Source organism: Podarcis tiliguerta (genome assembly GCF_965153285.1).
Source record: "Podarcis tiliguerta genome assembly, chromosome: 2".
Taxonomy (NCBI): domain Eukaryota; kingdom Metazoa; phylum Chordata; class Lepidosauria; order Squamata; family Lacertidae; genus Podarcis; species Podarcis tiliguerta.
In genome coordinates, this window is record NC_139535.1 from 79,632,151 (window position 1) to 79,653,647 (window position 21,497).

A 21,497-nucleotide genomic window follows, 5' to 3' on the forward strand; every position below is an offset into this window, starting at 1 on the left:
CAGGGTGGTGGCACTTTGATGGAGGATTTTGAGTAGGATCATGCACCTTGGAGTTGTTTCTTACCCACCCAACATTTATTGGCCATAATGGAGTCTCTGAAACATGAAACGCTAACGGTACTGAACGGACACACTGTTACTGCTCAAGAAATTGTATTGAGAAGGGGGAAGAAATGTACAAAAATTATAGCTTTTGTATTTTTGTTGTTGAAAAAAAAATAATTAAAAATGAAGCTAACTTGAAATATGCCTTGTTTATTTCTTAAAAATTATTCTACCTTATAAGCAACACGGGCAGGGCATTTCTTCCCTAGCCCCAGGGGTGGAGACATGTGTCTCAGCATCTCATACATGTCCATGAAAGTCATCCGGCCCCTGGGAGCAAAAAATTAAAAATAAAAACAACCAAAAAAAATTAATAATAATTAAAAAAGGAAAAAATACACAGAAAAATAGAAAAGAGAGAGAGATGCAAAGAAGAGAAAAATATTGGAAATCAATTGGAAAAGAAAAAAATGGAAGATAAAAATGTAAAGATTACTGTGCTGCTTGTCAGCCAAGAGTTCAAATATGCTTGATCTTCATGAAGCGACTGGGAGTAGAAAGATGGCTCCTCAAACTGGCTGTGATCCAGCAAAATGCTTAAGTGCAAGCTCCGTACTTACAGAGCTAGCGTTCCCATTGCAAGAGGGACAGGTTTAACTTAAGCATGTGCCTCCATCTAGTTTACTCAGCCTCAGGTTATAAATGCAGACCACAATCCTCCATGGGCTTATAGGGCCAAGGAGTGCAGAGTCAGGTCCTCTTAGTAATGAAGATCCACAGAAAGAAGGAGAGAAAGAGAAAGACAGATTGAGATGAGAAAGCCCCTCTTTGCCAATGTGGGAGGAGGGCAGAGTGCAGGAAGAGAAGGTGGAGGGAAAGGGGGGTGGAAAGAAGTGGGGAGGGGAGGGGGGGAAATGGCAGAGGTGTCAATGGAGTCTCTGTCCTCCCCAAATGAAGTATTAATGTGCAGAGAGTGGTGGAGGTGAGTAGAGAGAGAGAGACTCATAGAACCCTCCAGGCCTAGCTCCAGCTAACAGCAAGCAGAGATGGTTCAAGGTAACCGGTATGCTCCATGCGTTACTGGTCTGGGTGGCAGCATCATTTCACGCATTCTGTTGGCTAATTACATTAAATTACTCTTGAAAGTGCAATATATATAGATAGGTATGTGTACAGATATATATAGATATATATATATGAAATATATATATTAAAGAAATCATAAGCAACATTCATTCCGTTGATGCTAGCAGGTTTTAGTGTAAGTCAAACCTTGCAAGCAACCCTATGAGGGCATTTCTTGCCTAAGCCCAGGGGGGGAGATATTACACGTAATAAACTGTACATATCCTTATAATGAATTCGGCCACTGCAAGAAGAATACACGGGGGTTAGTGCAGACGCTACAGGGCAAGAGAAACACATACACTGTCATGAACACACAGAACATAGCAGGACTGCCGGCTAGAGACCTTCAGTCCAGCCATACCACCCCCCACAGGGCTTATGGAGAAACTGTACATTCCTATTGGTGGCAGCAGGGGGAAAGGGGCTTCTCAGAGCTGTGCAGCCCAGGTTTTGCTGCAGCTCTACTGGGTTCTTCATCAGTACTGGGAAAGAAGATGAGCCAGTACCATTTTCATTAATATATAGGGTGATAGGAAGATAGGGGAATGACACACAACTATGCAGCATGGTGAGATTTATCAAAGATCATGTGTCAAGTGTGAGCTGAGGTCCCAACTTGGGTATTTCTTACATTAGGCATTGCTGCCTTTCTGTAACTCACAATGGACGCTTTAAAACCAGTCATTGTGCCATGGACTCTAGGAGCCCTGGGCTTCCCACTCCAACATTTTTCTTCCTTATTAATAAATGCATAGAAACCAGTGCTCAGGCAGGGGCAGACCTGGTTTTCCTGCCCCTGCATGGCACAGGCTCCCTGATGAACACTCCCTCAGCTGGGCTTGGCAGGTTTTGCCAGTTAGGGCTGGCAGCGTAAACAAACACATTAAACCTGGACACAACGGGCATTCATTCTCAACAGGGCACAGGGGTGACAAACGATACCAAGAGAACGCTGGGTGGACCTTCTGTTAGGTGCCAATTATCACAACTCTGCTCACTGTGCCTGCTTGCAGCAGCAGAGTGCTTGGCCTCCTCCCCAGCAAACCATAAAAAAATTACAAGAATAGTTACACACCAGAATGGTAGGCCAGGCCCTAGCAGGCACACACATACACATGCTCTCTCTCTCTGTCTCACATACATACATACACAAACATACAAACAAACAAACACCTCTCTACAGGCCAACATTTGAGAAGTGTGTCATTTATAACTAACAGAGCTATTGAGCACATTTCTTTGATGGCTGAACAATACGTAACACTGGCAGGTTCTGTGACGGCTTCCAAATCAGTACCACAATAACCCTTTTTTAGCTCACATACTACTAACATGACACAAAACATGAAGCATAGCCGCTACCATCAGGGGCTTCACTGAGATAACTGTCTGGCTCAATAAATAAATAAAAATTGTCCAGTAGCACCTTAGAGTCCAACTAAGTTTGTTCTGGGTGTAAGCTTTCGTGTGCATGCACACTTCTTCAGATACACATGTCTGGCTCAAGTGACACTAGTGATGTTACTCAGTTTTCCTACAGTAGGGGCTACATAGCCCACTAGGTAGAATAGGGAAATGGCAACAGGTATCCCTGGGCACAAGGGGCCATACATCATGCCCTTTTGAACATATGGGATAATGTAAGGGTGTGTGTGTGTGTGGAGTTGACAGAGTCCAGCTGCAAAAACCTAAAATTAAAAGAGGAAATGTTAATCAGAGATCAACCCCCCCATATCTGCTTCTTGCAATCTCTTGTTCCTAGTGAGACCCACAGAAATTAGCCAACAGGAATGGGAATGGCAGAGTGGCAGTGGCCACAGATCCACACTGACTGGAACTCAGCTAAGGTGGGTGACTCACAATGGAGCTGCATGCAAACAGGGGCAGTGGCTCCAATCTCTGCCTCAGATTAGGCTTCTGCCTTTCTCTCGCATCATTACAGATAAGGACTGTATCTACCAATATGACATCCTATCTTCGCTCTGTTAGAGTAGAACAAGCATAAGACTATTTTTCTTTTGTAGTTCTAAATATTGGTTCCCTTCCTGAGATGAACAAAAACGCAGGAGTCGATGCTCCTACCAGCCAATGCACTTCTTGTGTGAAAGTAATGTAGAGAGCATAGGTGTCTTAGCTTTCACACTGCTAAATCTCTTTCCTAATAGAGTTGGAATCAGCAGAACCCAGGAATCTTAAGCTGTAGCCTCCCTGCCCTCCCAGCTTCTAAGGCCTAATTCTTCTCCATCCCCTGCCCCTGTTTTCCTTACTAAGGAAAGTTTTCCCCAAGCATGGATCAATTTGATCCACTTTCCCAAGCTTTTGCTTGGTGTGGGGCAATGGCTGTGAGTACAGTATTGGGAACGGCCAGGTAGGCATGTCCTTACCAGGCAGCAGGATCATACTCAGCCCACACACGCACATACTCGTCCAGATGGTGGGGCCCCAAAATGGAAGAATCACGTGTCAGATACTCAAAGTTGTCCATGATAACAGCCACAAAAAGGTTCAACATCTGCAATATCAAGAAGGTACACAGATGGATACAGACGTGTTAAGTAACTGGTGAAATGCTCAATAATGCTGAGAATTATCATCTTGCTGCAAACCAAGGCTTAGGCCCAGAGTCTATGTGACCTCAAGTAACTAGAGAGAGGGACCAACATAGCAAATAGTGGCACACCCCTTCGCCTCCCCCCCCCCCCACATTGCATATTAGCAACGGTAACATGAACAAAATTATATATGCAGATATGCAGGCACAAACGTAACATTTTAAAACTTGGAATGAGCATACCTGTGAGTAGAGCAACGTAACTTACCATTTACCTGCTGACATTCTCTCTTACACATACATACAACTTGCCACAAAGCAAAGGCTGCTGCCTACCTCAAGCCACCTCCTGTGGTTGCAACCACTACTGCCACACTAGATCATGCTTGGGAGCTGCAGGTCCTTCTTGCAGCTACCAAACAGCCTGTTCCTCATTTGAGAAATGAAGCTGCAATTCACTCCAAAGCTGTCCTTCCCTGACTCTAGAGTGCAAACGCAGAAAATCATATACTAACAGCTATCTGAATTCTCTGAATGTTGGCTTATGAAGCCAAAATGGTATAATCCACACACAAGCAGGTGTGACGGAAAACCCAAGGTTTGCAAAAGGACAAAAAAGCTTCTTTTTTTAAACCATAATTTCCCATTTTTGTGTTCTCCCCCAGGCCTGCAACAACCACCAGCTAGCATTCCTGAGCAAGCATAGCCCTCAGTGTGTGTTGCAGAGGAATCAACAGTTCAATGAGGACTAAGCTTGTTCAGTAGCCATGGAATATTGCCTGATGGTGGGAGGAAAAACAACATGGAAAATCAGAGGGGAGGGGAAATTGAATGGGGTATCCTCAAAGAGCTCTTGGCTAGCTGACTAAAATCCTGAACTGGAAGACTCCATACTGCAAGTACTACTTGTTACTGGTACTACTTGTTAGCTACAAAATACAGCAGCTCTTCATTCGTGTGGAGATACCACACTGGGTTTTATTGCTTCAGAGCTTCAGGTATCCTCTCCCACTAAGTACCACTAATTGGTGAGAGAACAGATGTTGACCAATGTTGGAGCCATTCCCTAAGCTCCTCCTTCACCAATCAGGACTGACCAACCATAGAGGCAAACTAAGCAACTGCCTAGAGTGCCTATATTCCTGAGAGACAGATAAAGATACTTGAGTGTTCCTGCTGGAATTGCTCAGTATCTACAGCAGTAAAAAAAAACTTAAAAACCATTAAAAACAGCTCTTTTTACAAATGCAGAGAGAAGGGGGAATATAAGTAAATTTTATGATCTGATTCAAGATACAGAACAAACAACCAGTAATTTTATGAAAAAAATTGGAAAGCATATGGGTATGAAATAAATACAAATAAATGGAAATAAATATGAGCTCATAGTCTTCAAAGGTTATTAGCTGATTTAAAGTAAAATTATTATTAAAATCAGTATTAATGGGACTGTGCCCCTTATAAGTTGAATTTGATATAGAATACTAATGAGGACAAACTGTTGGAGATGTGGGGAAAGAAAAGCAGACTTTATACATATTTTTGGTGTGTGTCCTATTATTCAATCTGTTTTGAAAACAATCCTTAATACTACTATGGATTATCTTATGCCTCATTATTTTAGGACTGTATTTTTAGGATTTTTAAAATAATTAATTTCATAAAATGACTTGGAGGTGGTAGTTAATTTATTAACAGCCACAAAAATAACAATTGCCAAGTATTGGAAAAGCGGAATACACCATCTTTATTAGAGTGGATAGAGAAGGTATGGTCTATCATAACAATGACTTAACTTATTTTAACAGAACACATGTAAACCAATCAAACAAAATCATGGGAAAATGGGCAATGTTCATTATGTTCTAGAATTATAAATAACAGGGCAATATATATATGACGCTTTCAACTGATTGCACTTTTACAAGATATGTCAATAAAAATACTAATAATTAAAAAAATCAAACTCTCACATGGTACAAGACTATGTGGGGAGAAGTGTATTGTTCATCAACAGGAATTGTACAGGTACCAGCTAATAAAAGTATATGATAGTTGCACAACCACAGAAGTGCTCGCTGGAGGGAAAGTTGCATTCTCCATGTGATTAATATTTGAATGCTAGAAAAAAGCGATCTTCCTCTGGCAAAACACCCAAATGTCTATAATGCTATTAGGAATGCCTTCTCTGATTGACACTTATGGCACTTAAAAATACGTGCGTGCCAATCTAACACACTAAAAGCACACAATACCTATTTACCCACCTTCCCCATTCATCCCCTTTGCTCATTCTGTTACTGTACAGTTGATAATAATGAAAAACATTGTCTCTAAAAACAAACAGCCCTGTAATACCAGCATCATGTTGCGGAAAGATGTCCTAATCCCCACAACAAGTGTTTACTACTGCATAATGAAACTGTCATCTTAGAAAGGTGGTCTGCTGGCACCCTGGTTCTAGCAAACTGTGTATCACAGTCCTATGCCCCCCCCCCGCCGCTCCCCTTTATGAATTTTGACTCACCAGGAAAGAGCACAAGAAGATGAAGGAAACAAAATAGAAGTATGCAAATTCATTGCCACACTCTCTGCCTTTGAGGTCTGCTTTCTCATCACAGAGCTTTCCACTCAGACAGGAGAGCATGATCTCATGCCAAGCCTCACCTGTGGCACTTCTGAGAAAGCGAGAAGAGAAAAAGACAGTGAGCATTGGGGATCCATCACAACTGGGATGGCAGCATCTCCATCTCAATAAAGGTCCATAACAACCAATAAAGGTCCATAAGTTTTGGGGTCTCACAAAAGAACTGCAGCTACCTTCAGAACACATGGGTGGTAGTTACAGAAAAATCCCTTGACTGTGATGTAGAAGCTTGTTAATACAGGGATTTTTCATTTAGCCTGTTGATTCAGTCACTTTTTGGATGAGCAAAAGAAGTATTGTATAGTGCAATCTCTGATCCTTTAATGAAATACACTGAGTTTGTTTTAGGTACAGCTACTGCCCCGCATCTAGGAGACTGTACATCTTTTGCATTGGGCAGGGCCTTGGCTAGATGAAGTGGGCTTCCTGCGCATGATTAAGGTCTGGGCCTCACCTAAAGAGAAGCATTAGAGCTTGAAAGAATGTGCGGAAATTGTTGTGCTCGGTGATGGCAGGTTTTTCATCTTCAGACATATCTTCATCAATCTCAATGCTAATGTTACCAAAGACCTGAGAAGACAAACAAATAAAAACAAAATGAAGAAAAAGCCGTGAAATACAAAAGATCCAAAAAGAAAACTTCAGGAAAGAGTAGGTTTCCAAACATTGCTATCTAGTGGTGGTAGAGCCATTGCTTGTAGCAATGGATGTAGGTCACCTATCAGCGAGGCTAGGTGGGGCTCATTTTCATGTTTGGAGAAGAAATGAAAAGGTAATCTGTTCCTGACCACAGCCTACATGGACTAGGGACAACAAAAGGCCAGAACAGGCTGCCAGCAGTTGAAACCAACCCCAGGCAGTTTACTGTGGGGCTGGTTACAAGGACAGACTGAATGTAAGGTATCCCAGCAAAAAACAACTTGCAGAATTCTTTCAGTACCAGTCACCTTAAATAGTCCTGCAGCAAAGTGGGTGCTTCAGGATGAATACTTAAAGGGGATGTGCCTCATTCTCTGACATCAAATCTCTTCTGATAGCAGGAGTGGGACAGTGCAGTTGTACACTAAGCTTTTATAAGGCAAGGTAAGGCAATATTACAGGGACAACACTCATCCTAACCTGGAATGCTGTTATAACAATGAGGATGACAGGCACCAAGCTGCCTGTCTTCAGCTTGTACTAGGGTTTATTGTACAAGCAGGAAGACCTCAGGCATGTTGCAAGGGTGAGGTAGATGTTCTTGACATTGACACTACAATGTGCTAGAGCGCTCCATAAGTTAAGTCTTCTGCAGTTTGGGGACAGCTCCCAACTAGGCTGGTCCTCACTTTACAAGTTCAAAGGCTCCAGCACAAAAACAGCAGTATGTTATTGTACCTAAGGTAAGCGCTAGAAGCACTGCAGCATTCATGGTGAAACCCAGCATGGGATAGTAGCTTACTGGCACTTACCTGCATTCCAATAATCGCATAAATGAAGAAGAGCATTGCAATCAGCAGACACACATACGGAAGGGCCTAGTGAGGGGAAAAACATGAGCATACATTATTTTTTTTTTTAAGTTTCACAATTTGTGTGTGTGTACCACACTTGTTTTACTGGGAATATGGCTCCCTTCTTCTTACAAACTGATTGCTGTCACTGAATCAATGAAAGATACTGCTTGTAGGTCAGTCTTCCCCACCCTGCTGCCCTACAACTACCATCAGCCTCAGTCAGTATGGTCAATGGTCAGGAATGAAGGAGGATGGGAGTCAACTGGAGGGCACCATGTTGAAGAAGGCTGTTGTAGACTCTATCACTCCTTCCTCCAATCCCTGCCACATTGTGACTACAGAAATCGTGCAGTGATTACTTACCCATGCAAAAGGGTGAGTTAATGGAAACATGAAACATGATTCAACTTCAGCAACATGAAAGAAAGTATTCATGATTCAAAGTGCATGATAAGAGGTGGTGAATGAACAGAGAAATAAACAGGTAGATGGATGAGGTTGGATGTCTCTAGCTATAATCTCCTAAACTTTCTGCACTCCTACTACTTCCCTCCCTTTCTCTCTCAACCACCCACAACTTCAAATCTCAAGGAATCCAAGTTAGTAGCTCAATCCTAAAGCCCTTTGTTATTACCTTAAAGGACTGGACAAAGGTCCAGAGCAGGATGCGGATGGTGTAGCCTTGTCGGAGCAGCTTAATGAGACGGGCAGCTCGAAACAGCCTAAGGAAACTCAGGTTGATGAAGTTGTTCTGGGGAGATGAAGGGAAAGTGGCATTAGCTGGATCAGGGTGGGGATGTGGTGACCACAGACTCAGGGGGTTGGTAAGAAAACAAATGCAAACCAACTCTGCAGTGGTTAGTAAGGATCACTGAATAGCAAAGAAAGGGAGAGGGATCACACACATGAAGAAAATTAGCATGATAATAAGGCCACCCCTCTACTTGGAAAATCATCCATTTGGAAAATTAGTAATAATTCATTAGCACATGATTACATTTTTTTTAAATAAACCCACAACCAAATGCACTGATATTTTTTGACACAAGCAGGCAGAACATTATTGTGTGGCCTCACATCACACATGTTCTGTGCACACAAATCTGGAGAGAGGAGAAAGCAAGACAAGTGCCAGTGAGGAAGAGGAGAGCTGAGAAATGTCTGGAGACTTGCTATCATATCATTCTCGATGGAAAATGCATCTGTTCTGTGCACCCAACAGGTGTTGGGCCACACTCCAAGCCCTGAAGGAAGAGCTTAGTTCAACAAATTTGTAGCTAAAAGAAGGATTTGTGATTCTGGCAAGATAGGAAAAACATTCTCCTGTTGGGTTCACCAAGATGCATTTTTATCTGTCTCCTTCAGAGGAAATGGCATATAAGCTTCTGGGATAAAATGAATACTGTACATTGAAGTGTGACATTGTACTTCTTAGTTGCAAAGTGTTCTATGGCCAGACACCCACAGCTCCTGAGAGCGAAAGATGCCCAAGGTTTCTGAGGGTTGGGATATCACCTGAGTTTGGACAATAGAATATTGATGTATGTGTTTGTGTATCTCTAGTAACTACCACTGAGACCTTCAGACACTTTCTAAAAAAGAGTTCCAGTAAAGGTTGGAAGAAGGGCCTAGCACAGAAAAAGATAAACTTAGATACAAAATGCCAACTTATATTTAACTCATGTAAGAAACACATGAGCTTTATCCCTGGGCAAAAGCCCTTGAACAGGAACCTGTATTTTAGCCCCAGTATGAATGGTTAAGTGCTTTAGTAATCTATGCACCATGGACCTTTCCTGGGTTTCGATACTGAACTCAATGGAACCACACTTTGATCTCACTGGAACCCGAATTGCATGTTCAAGCAATGAGAACCCTGTAAAGGGACAACCTGGCTGGCTCTAACGGTTCCAAAGAGAATTACCATGTGGCTTCACCATAGTACACTAAACAGTGCAAGTGATCTGGCAGATTGAGGCAGATTGAGTGTGTAGGGATACCTATGCAACATACATCACAGGAATGAATGTAGTTGCACCAACATCTCCCTCAAGACTCATGAAATTACCTGTGCTACAGCGCCCCTCATACACAAACTCCAAAGAAAACTGCACAAAAAAGACTCAGGCAATACACATGCCAAAAGATTGGTGTGACCACTCAACATGTACCGGCTTGCTACATGCCTTGCTCTATAATTATAAAACAAAGACTGAGGAATTGACATGCAGTTACACAGTGGACATTATAAGTGTGTGATAACACAGTGGACATACAGTGTGGTTCTTGCAGCCAAATATATCCATGTACTGTAATAGGATTTATTTTCTCTTCCAAAAAGAAACCTAATTGCTGCATCTTCACTCTTTATATGCATGTGTTTGCATGTGTGTTCCCAGAAGCTATAAGCCCATCCTTCTCCAACCCTCCAAAAAGGCTGTTCCTCTAATTGGGATTTCAGTGGACATGCATGGTGGCAGTAGTGGAGGTGGCTCTGTGATACATACAATGGGGTGAAACCAGTTTGTTAAAACTGCCATGCTCAGATCATGCAGGACAAACAAAGAATGATATTCATGCAGAGGGAAAGAGAGACAGGCAGGGGACCCACACCCATTTCCAGCTGGAAATATATGCCCACACAGACCATTAGGAATGGTGCCACACACCATTCTCTCTTTCCTATTAACCACCTGTATTCCAAAGTTCACTTCCTACATTACTTTTTAAGCCTATTCTAAGGTCAATATCTTAAGTGGACAATCTTTCAGCCAAAACATTTAGCTCTTTTGTTTAAACCAATATATATATTTCAGCTCTGCCCCTTGCCTTTTGAATCTTATTCCAGGACACAATGATGCAGTGAAAGTAAACTATTTAACCGGTGGAAACCTGTGTCAGACTAGATCTAGAAACACCCCCCCCACCCCGGTTCCACTGTCTCTAGTCCTCCAAACCTCTCTTGCCTGCCCATTTCCTTTCAGACAAAATCCACAGCCCTAGCTCAAATTTCTTCTTGTATCCTACTTTCTTCAGTTCCATTCCATGTCTCCACCTACAAATTTTATTGCATTTTTTCAGTCCACTCTACTTTGCCCCACACTTTTTATTCATCCTGTCTCTTTTGGCTAACAGTCCTAGCACTCTCCTGCCCCAAACATACACCATGCACCTGCCTCTTGATCTTACACATTGTAGAATTTCTTCACTGCCGCCTCCTCCTTTTCTTTTTTGCCTCAACTCCCATTGCTGCTTTTTCCTAGCTCACCTACCCTTCCTTCAGATTCCCTGCTTTCAGTTCATTTCCTACTCTGTACCATTCATTCTGCCTCCCTTCTTCTGAACACTTTATCACTAAGCTTCACTACAGGCCAAGATGTCTTCAGTCAAACTGTCAATTTACCCTCCCTCAGAAAAGCTGGACTTTAAGTAGCAATGTCCTTTCAGCAACTGAATATTTAGATCATTGTACCAAGTCAGCCAACCAGTATAGGAGGCATCACTGCTTCAAGCTATGCATTGTGTCTGTGATGTGTGTCTGTTTCAATTTGATTTATATTTATTATATATATGTCTGTTTCATTTTGAAGAAGTTTTCTCAACAGGTTCCTCTTTGTTAAATATGTGAAACGGACGCACATGCAATCTTTCAAAATTAATGTCTACCCTAATCTTAAGAGGAGTATCGGTGTGTGTTAGAAAAGTAAGACTGAATGTGGCCCAGAGAAATAAAATTAAGGATTTCTCTTTGACTCACCCTCCACAACTGACTCTCAGGAAAAGGGATGTTAATATCCCTCTCAATACTCCTAAATGGGCTTGGGCTAATTTCCATAGTTATAATGATATTTTACTTCTTCTAAGGAATTGTTCTACCTCAACTGACCAAAGCAGAGGTTGTCTGTGGATGGCTGAAAGTGTATGGAGAATACTAATATCACTGAGAGGACCTTAGGGTCAGTTCATGTGTGAGGAAATGTGTTTGCGTGTGTTGTGTTTAGGTGGTAAGTGGATATATGCGTTGTATGCGTTAAGGGAAGGTAAAATGTGAAAAGTTTTGAGTGAATGGGCATGCCTGTGCACGCAGAATGAAGCTGGGGGTGCAGGGCTTTTCTGTACTTGTTCAGATAGCTATTGACAAGTGGGATTTTTAGGTCTTCTATTTGACTGCGCACACACTGCAAAAACTATGTGCCTGGAGGTGATGCCAGATGATATGCAAAGTATCTGTAGTATTTCAACTGTGGTGGATGCTCCACCCATGCAAACTGCCATCAGGTTTTGTATGTCATCAAGTAAGGCACTTGCATGTTGAATTCCCATCCCAAGTTTCCCCCCAGACAGAAACTGACACTGGCCCTGGGTCAGAACCCAGCAACTTGCAGATACAGCTTTCTATCTACCACCATATCCTTTTAGAAAGCCTATCCATACTGATGCAAGTCTTAGATTAAATGTAATCATCTCTTCAGAGATTGGCATCACCAAGGCTGCAGTATTACTATACCATATCCCTCAATCAATCAATGTTTATTATGGCAAACAACCAGCATATATACCACATCCCTGCTATGGGGTTACTGGAAGCCATATGTGAATCTGAATAAAATAAGTGACACAATATGGGGTAAGTGGGGGGACTAAAAGCGGAAGCTGCCCAGTAAACTGCAGGCATCTTTGGCTCAAAAGATCATGCAATGCGCCAAGAAGATGCTTTTGATTAATGTAAGGCACTTAGGCTTGAGAAAGTAATCAAACCAACCGGATCCTAGATGCAAACATTGAGATGGAGAGGATCAGAGAAGGTCAGGGAAGGGTGGGTGTTTTAATACCGCAAGTTGAGTTCCAACCAGCAAACGGAGAAATGCAGAAGACAGTGATTTCATTTTTGGTGATGGGAGAGGGATCAGGGCAGGGAAGTTCAGAAATATTCATTAGCATGGACACACAGACCAGTTCATGGATGGACAGATGGATTTTTCATAGTGCATTTTGATTGGATGACATTTTCAGAGGGTGTTGCGCCAAAATAGAACAATATAAAGAGACAGCATGGAAAGAAGACAAAAGACAAAGTCATTATATATCATACATAGTCTTGGGGAAGGAGACCCCTAGCCCACCCTTCTCCCACACTCACCCCTTTCTCCTGTCTTTCTGGAATTTAGGAAATCCATGACTTTAGCATTCTGATCTTCCTAACCAAAATATCTACACGTTTGGCTTTACCTACAGGCTTCCAGCATAAACAAAACTTTTGTTGACCCGCCCATATTATTCTGGGAGGTAAGCAAGAGAGGGAAACTGAGGCACATATTGGAACAGGGACTTCCATGAGTCAGTGCTATTAATGAAAGTTACTTACCAACACAGTTCTTCAAAACCCATCTGTGAGGTCACTTCTTTGAGTCTGAGCACTATGTGTCCTTAGACTACCACCTTCTAAAATGTGAAACTTGTTGGAGTGACCTAATTTCTCCATCTTTCAGTGTGGCAAGTACTCAAAGAAATGCTATATGAACAAAGTTGCATAATACGAAGTTGCAGTGTTCAAAGAGTTTGGGCATTCAAAGCAAAGCCAGGTACAATTACAGGAAGGTCCCTTGTAATTCAAGCTACTTGTAGGTAACTTTCACTTGCTCTTAGAGCAGCCATACGAATGGCCATCCAAGCGTACTGGAAATGTGTGGAAGCCTAACTACTTGGAAAAGATCACCCATATATGAATAAGTGGCAGAACAAATCTACACCACAGCTGTAGTAAAAAAGATGACTTAGCAACCACAAACTTGAAATACCTACTGTGTTCTAAGCAGAATGTATGAGTTCATTTTAAATCTCCTTTGGGTGATGGGAATTTAGATTGGGAAACCCACTTCCCATACAGGCCTTTCCCATATGGGACTGCTAATCTAATTAGAAAAACAAAACAAAAACAGAAGCCTAAACCATGGAAGATCCTGATCATGGATCTCCTACATCAGGTCTAGTTTGGCCCCAAGATAAAAGACTGAAAAAAGGCATAATAACCCAAAATGGTATTGGTGGTTGTACAACTTGCACTAAAGAAAGAGATCCATTCAGAATGTGGAGCACAATGAGGACTTCATACCTATTTATACTGGAAGGTCTCAGATTTTATCTCCTAACTGAAGTTCTGCCCTTGGATGGTGGTGGGAGATTTCCTGCACCTCTAGATGTCTTTTTATTGTGCATTTATGATTTGTGCTCATGATTATGCTGGGGCGGCTACTCTGCTTTTGATACTGTTCACGCTTACAAAAAATTTGGGGCAGACATATTGCTTCGTTTCCAGTCTATCCATGTCCTGTAGTGTCTTGCCAAAATCCTGTAACTTTTTATACCACAGCTGTTCAGGGGGTAGGGTCCCATTTTTGTTGTGTTATAGTGCAAGAGTGCCCCTCCAGAAAACACTGGGAAAGAATCGTAGAATAACAAAAAATCAGAAGATGTGTGGCTGGTACAGTATAAATCCACCACTAATGCACTATTAAAGCATCAATGACATGTTGCAGAACACACATGAAACCCCCCACCCACAGCAGTCTGGGGGGTTCCTGAGCATATTTAGTGGCCACAGAACATTAACAGACTATTGGAGGGTAGGAACCGAGGCTGCGATGGAACCAAGTGGTTAGCGTCCTGAGCAGCAACACTCCACATTGCAACATTTTGCTTTGACAAGACACTTTGAAGGCCAGCACTAGCTTTTGCAATCCTCATTTGAAGTGTTCTCAGTACATAGCTAAACTGTTCAGTGTTTCCTGTGTAATGCCATTCCTTTGTCAACCCTTTAGGTCAAACAGAAATGAATCACTATGCCATATTAAGAAATCTAGAAGAATGGGTTTTCTTTAAACATCCTCATCACCTGTGAGGAAATGTGCATAAGCAATACATATGCTCCCTTGGTACACATACAGTGCACACACATGGGCATTTTGGAATAGTTTGCCATGCATGCATATTCTCTGGGAAAGACCTTTCCTGATAATTTTAGTAGTTCACATGTTTCTTGTTCTAGCCAAAGGCCATGACAGAATAATTTTAGTAAGAAAGAGTTTGCTGTGCTGTGTACTTCCCAAGACCAAGGATAAAGAAAATTATCACCATCAAAGCGTTCTGGACAAAATTGACAGAAGGATTTTGCAGTTCCTGTAGGCAACTGGATATAAGTCTCTCCATGCCTGGTTGTGCCATAAAACTTATGGAAGCCTTTCCAAGGTTAATGCCTCAGTTTCCCTGGTCTATTCCTGCTGGAAGCACATTGGCCTTTGAATGGGTGGGTTGTTCTGCCAATTCCCTGAATTAGTCATGGCTCTGTATCATTTCAGGATGTTCATTCAGATATCTTCCCCTGCTCCACATCTCACTGTGGGCTAAGCTACTTATGACATGGGAGATCCATGATCAAATCTCCCTAAGCTCTTTTACTTTTCTTCAAAGCTACTTAAAGGGACTGTTATTTTGACTAGGCAAACAGCATAAGGAAGCAACATTGGAGGAGAGAAATTCTCTCTATGCTGTTTCCTTGAGTGAAATTGCCTCTCAGCTGAGGCAAAAATACAAGTAGAATATGGGCTTTTCCCAGTAGCTTAGAGGGAGAGACCTTTGCTTGAATGGGGAAACTTCACGGTGGTAGGAAGGACTCACATGGAATTGATCCTTCAGTATGGCAGCACTGAGAGCCAGTGTAGTGAAGTGATTGGAGCAGCCTTTCTCAACCTTGGGTTCCCAGGTGTTGTTGGGCTACAACTTCCATCATTCCTAGCCAGCATGGTCAGGGATGGTGGGAGTTGTAATTTAAGAACATCTGGGAACCCAAGGTTAAGAAAGGCTGGGTCAGTGTTGGACCAGGACCTGGGAGAACAGGGTTCAAATCTTCACTCGCCCATGAATCTCACTGGGTGACCCTGGGTCAGTTGCTGCCTCTTAACCTAATCTACCTCACAGGATTGTTGAAGGGCATTAAATGAGGAAGGGAAAAATCATGTATGCCAATTTGAGCTCCTTGGAGATGGGATAGAAATGCAATAAATAAACAACTTTCTTCCCATGAACATTAGGCAGGCACCTTTGTTGTATATTTTTCTCTGTCTGCTAATAGCCTGTAATTTTAACATGCAGCTTTTGCATGTAATTTTATTAAAATGGTTGATTTTATCTATATTTTGATAAAAAAGTCAACTTGTTTGCTTTTATTGGCTTTTTAAAATGATTTTTTTGGTAAGCTGCTTAGTGATTTTCTGCCAAGTGAATAATACATACATTTTGATAACTACATAAAGGTAAAATAGGAATCCCCCCATCTCAAATTAGAAACCTCCCCACTCTCAGATGCAGCTTTGAAGAAAAAAGAGAGAAGATATTGGGAGATCTGGTCATGGGGCTTCCAAGTCATGCACAGTTTAGCCCCAAGGCATGCCTAGTATGTCCCTCTCCCAGCCACCTGTTACATTCTGAAGGCTGGATAAGGGTGAGAGGAAAAAATGAGGGAATGCTGATTGCAAGCCCCTTCTGCAACTTGAACTCTGTTATAGAGGGATGTGCATGAGAAAAACTAATTCAGAGGATTTCTGCAGGGAGTTAGGCACCCCAACTGCTGCCATGCCAAGCACAGCCTGCCAGCCCTTTACACAATCTTCTCTGGAAGTCATGAGGACAAGCTCTCTTGTGTGATGGCATCTATTTAGATTAAGATTCACCCTCGTTGTTGCCTCTATAAAAAACCTCTGTAAAGATTTGACCATGTATATCCCACTTGGAGCCACTCCACACATTACAGCAAAAGGAGGTACACATTAAAGATTTACGGTGTACCTACTTTTAGTCTGATAAAATGCCTTTTACTTTCGACTGCAGATACACTGAGGAAATCCAACATTTTGCAGATGATCTTGGTTACCCTCTCCTTCCCCTGACACATATGTCTATGATATACACACATGTTTAGACATGACCTAACATGCTATGGAATAGAAGTGAGTGTATCAGTATTTCTAAATGTTTTAAAGGGGAGGTACACATTTCTGAGTTAAAATGGGAAGTACACTGACTCATACACTCATATGTTGAATTTTATTATGTGTAAGAGTAAAAACTGCCTGCCTGCCTGCCTGCCAAGGAACCTGCCCTGTTGTGTTCTCTGAGAGTCACTGCTTTGGCCGGGCTTCCTGACTGGAAGGAGAACAGCTTCCCAGAACAGTGACAAGTGCAGAGATGTAACATGCAGCTTCCACCAAGGACATGTGTTTCTGCTGCATCTCTGCACTGAGGAGTGCTTGAATAATCCAATCACACCAGATGGAGAGATGTGGTAGAATTATAGATTCTTAACAGAAGCTGCTTGGAAAGAAGCAACACTGTTTGACAGTGCTGTTTGACAGTGGAACGGTCATCTTTGGGAGGTTGTGGACTCTCCCTCCCTGTAAGTTTTTAAGCAGAGGCTGGATGGCCATCTATCATGGATGCTCTAGCTGAGATTTCTGTATTGCAGGGGGTTGAACTAGATAACCCTTGGGATCCCTTCCAAATCTATGATTCTATGAACACCTGAGTAATGAAGGATGGAGGGCTGAAGTGGGTAGCCTCCTCTGTTGTGGGCAGGAACTTTGGGCTCACAGTAAGAAACTGAATCATTTCATTTCTGGAAGCATATCAGTGATTCTCTTTTGGCACACTAGAATGCTCTGGCCCACTGGTTTGGAAACGATTGTAGTAGTTACTAATTCTTTTAATTTGTGCATCCACACTGTAAAGTGCAAAGTGGCCCTTCGTACTCTATTGTTTCAGGTGGTGGCAAATGCCATAACGAAAGGATCCAGCATTTATAACTTATTACAAAGATTATGGGTTAATGCTGGTGTAAAGAATACAATGGAGTGACTTTGGCATCTTTAAATCTGTAACTATCTAATTTGAGAAATTCCCAATAAATACCAGTGTCAAGGCCTTAGAAGAAGCCTACACCTTTTGCTGAGCAACAGCAAGGATTGTCACAAATATACATATTTTACTGAAGAGTTATTGAAAATGTGGGAGCGGCTGTTATGCACTTTTGAGAATCTGTTCTTGAAGAAGAAAGGGAACACTGCACTATGTTCATTGGCAGCCAACAAATAATGTTTACTTGGGCCTTGTATTGCCATTCTCTGGATTCTCCAGCCCCTATCCTAGTTAAGGATGCAGTTCAATGGGATGAAAACCTCATGTTTCAGTTCTTGCTTCCCACTCCCTGCAGAATGCCTCCCACCCCCAGAATGCCATCCCCACCATCATTTTGAACTTACCCCAAACTCTGTCACTAAGATGTCTGTGATGCTACCCAGAACTGTGACAAAATCAAAGATATTCCAGGCATCACGGAAATAATTCTATAAAGAAAGAACAAAACAAAGGACGAAAAGGAACAGCCACACAGCAGCAAACAGGTGACAACATTCAATCACGACGGAAGCAACAGCAACGAGAACAGAGAAATATCCACCTTTTCTATTCCCCCACCCTTCTGCCCCAGTCAGGTCCTGATTACCTTTTGGGTGCATTCCAGCTCTTGTGATGGGGATTGCAAAACTAAACTAGCTAGGGGGCTTTTCTTTATGCATTTTGCCTCCTGAAATGGGGATAAAGTGGCAGGTCTTGTCGCCTTATGTCAGTGAAAACAGCTGAGCTCAAATTTTCAGAGGTCCATGGGATTTGTTTCCACTGGCCAGAAACAGACCTCAGTGAGTGAGAGTAGGATGAGAGGGAAGGGTTGTTTTCTTTCAATATGCTCCCTGTGAACGCTTAAGGCAATGCAACTGCCCAGTGAGACCAAGGGCTGTGACACTCTCAAGCAAGGAGCAAGCAGTTGTACATCTTTCCCCTTCCTCAATTATTTGCATGGACAATCACAAGAACATCTATAAAAGTAAATACAACACACACAAGCCTAATAATAAGACTACACCTGGGGACTATTCCATTTTTCAGCTCGGCTTCTCTAAGGAGAGAATGCCAGTTGTCTCCAAAGTCTAACTAAGTAATGGCAGAGCTATTACTAAGCAAAATAATTCAGCTCATCAATCACAGTGAATATCAAATAGTGTGGTTCAGGGTCAGGAATGAGTAAGTTCTTGAAAGAGTCCTTGCCAGCAATTTGGTCTAAATTGTTTTAATATTGTATTTTTATATTGTTGTAACTTGCCCTGGGACCTTGTGGTGATGGGTGGGTAAAATTGAATTAAATTAAAATTAAGATTATTATTTTTGGAGGGTCACTTTAAGATGAGTAGAGAAGTTGGGAGTGGCAGCTATCCATGGACCCTAAGCCCAACACCTCAAAATGTTCTGCTACCCATTGCTATCTGCTACCATTCTATTGCTATAGACACTGGTCATTTAAACTCTTGTGTTTCCTCTGAGTTTAGCAACCAGGGATGCAGGCAGAGAGATTGCATGGCTTAGCAGATTGTATTTGGCCCAAGTGTTGTCAGGTGCTGGCTTCTATGTTAGAAGAAAGCCTTCAGTGATCAGATTTCCTAAAGCTGCTATTGTCACAATATTGCTTGTAACAATAAAACTTATTATTCACACGAACCTATGGTGTTTCTGTTTCCCTTTTAAGAACGCTTAGAGTCCAACTTAGTTTCTGCTCTCAAGTTTGGCTGCTGAACATTAAAGTTTTCAAATGAGAGGTGAGATGTTTAGTTGGACCCCTTGGAATGGAACATTCATGTTGCAGAAGAAGCTAACAACTAACTGACCTTTGTATAGATTTATTGCTTTCTCACTCTCCTAGGAGGCCCCCTCTTTCTTTCTCTGACTACAACATTCAAGCCTGGACACTGCCCAAAAATACTCTTCTCTAAATCATGGGCGTAGCAAAAGTCAGAGTTTAACTAGAGTTGAATGTGAAGAATAAGTAGCTTCCTGTACAGGAAGCCAAGAGTCCTAGCATGAGCAGCCCTGTTGCAAGAGAAGCTAAGGTCTAAATTTGGTGATTTTTTTCAGACTCCTTTGTAAATGAGTCCATTTATATCCATGGCCTCCAGCAGAAGTACAGTTTGCTTCTGGAGGAGTGAGATGTTGTTACTTCCCATGCTTCCATAAGCAGTGTGATCTCTGAGGGCCCTGTGAGCTCATGTAGAGGGACAGATGGGCAGGGTATAAATAATAAATTATTATTATTATTATCAAATAAATAAAATTTTTCTTTAAAAACAACAACTAACCAAGGTGCAATATATGCCTTCCTGTTTCATGAGGAAGGGGGTCATGTTCCTTCCACTCTGTAGTGGAGGCCTTCATGATTATTTCTCATGAAGTTTAGCAAGAGTGACACTTACCAACAATCCAAAGGCGATGATTTTCAGAATGCACTCCAGTGAGAACAGGGAAGTGAAGACAATGTTGAACATCCTTAGTAGATGATCATATACAGGTGTGGCATTGTAGAACTATTGAGGGGGTGGGATAGAGAGAGAAATAGAAAGAGAGAAAGCACAGTCATGAAGATGGAGGTAGGGTTAGGATAGGGAAACTGGGGGAGCTGAAACAATGCTGCACTAGGCCAGGGTAAAAGTGAGACCCTCCCCAGTTAATACTATAAAAATCCAGATTAGTTGCTACTTCAGTGTCACAGCTATTCAATAGGGGTAATAACAGACCAATGAGGTCAGCTCAATAGGAGCACAAATGACTCTGAATAACAATGGGTTTGGACAATGTCCACTACGATGGTACTCAGAAATATGTAGCTCAGCTAGCTATACAGTATTCATCATACCCCCACGTTAGTCAGGGCAAACCCCACATGAAGCACACCCCATGACTCCGCCTACTTACTTTCATCATTAAGACAATGGTGTTTAGGGCAATCATGGCCATAACGGTGTACTCAAAGGGTGGTGAAACCACAAACTGCCACATACGGTACTGAAAGCTCTGCTTGTTCTGAGGCATGTGCCGGGTGAGTGGCTTGGCGCTGATGGCAAAGTCAATGCAGGCTCGCTGTGAAGAGAGAATAGAAGAGTAGAAGTGAAGAAGTGAAGAATCTTTTTCAAGAGAAGATGCCAAGGAGAAAAAACAAGCTTGGATTCATAGGAAATGTACGTAGATCAGGGACAGAGGACATGCTTTGCATGCAAAAGGTCCCAGGCCCAATCCTTGGTTTCTCCAGGCAGGGCTTGGAAAGATTCTTGCCTGAAACCCTGGAATGCAGCGGCAAATCAGCATGAACAGTTCTGAGCTACAAGGATCAATAGTCTGACTTGGCATAAGGCAGATTCCTATGGTGCTATATTCTTTCCTTCTGACTGGATCACTTTAGAGTCTGCTTTGACCAAAATGTTTGCTCTTCCCTCTAGTCCTTCCTTGTACTGACTCAAGACATTGAATGTGGCCTTACTTTAGCACCAGTAGCAAAATGCCTGCTGTATATGACATTAATTTTGAAGGCAAGGTTGTGCACATTGGTATCTTAAGATGCCAGAAAACATAATGTTGCAAGGTTGAAACATGCATCTATATGTCAAGGAAGATGCAAATACCCAATAAGTGCTTCTAAACCCAAGTCTTACCTAGGAAGTAGATGAATGTCTGCTTTCCTACATGAAGTTGGTCTAAGACA

The 21,497-nt window shown here is 42.1% G+C and overlaps 1 protein-coding gene across 12 annotated transcripts in view; it reads right to left on the bottom strand.

Moving 5' to 3' along the window:
• CACNA1A (calcium voltage-gated channel subunit alpha1 A) overlaps positions 1–21,497 on the bottom strand; it is a 253,359-nt gene that overhangs the window by 42,486 nt on the left and 189,376 nt on the right. For 9 of the 12 annotated variants that reach the window (XM_083430670.1, XM_083430668.1, XM_083430665.1 and 6 more), the window contains 9 exons: positions 20,714–20,878; positions 20,215–20,325; positions 18,178–18,261; positions 8,502–8,618; positions 7,823–7,888; positions 6,826–6,941; positions 6,252–6,402; positions 3,558–3,685; positions 279–375 (listed from right to left, as the gene is read on the bottom strand). In XM_083430670.1, the coding sequence (XP_083286796.1) occupies positions 279–375; positions 3,558–3,685; positions 6,252–6,402; positions 6,826–6,941; positions 7,823–7,888; positions 8,502–8,618; positions 18,178–18,261; positions 20,215–20,325; positions 20,714–20,878 (1,035 nt within the window). Of the gene's footprint in view, positions 1–278; positions 376–1,317; positions 1,415–3,557; positions 3,686–6,251; positions 6,403–6,825; positions 6,942–7,822; positions 7,889–8,501; positions 8,619–18,177; positions 18,262–20,214; positions 20,326–20,713; positions 20,879–21,497 lie in introns of all 12 variants that reach the window. The other 3 variants (XM_083430667.1, XM_083430661.1, XM_083430671.1) reach the window with 2 other exon arrangements.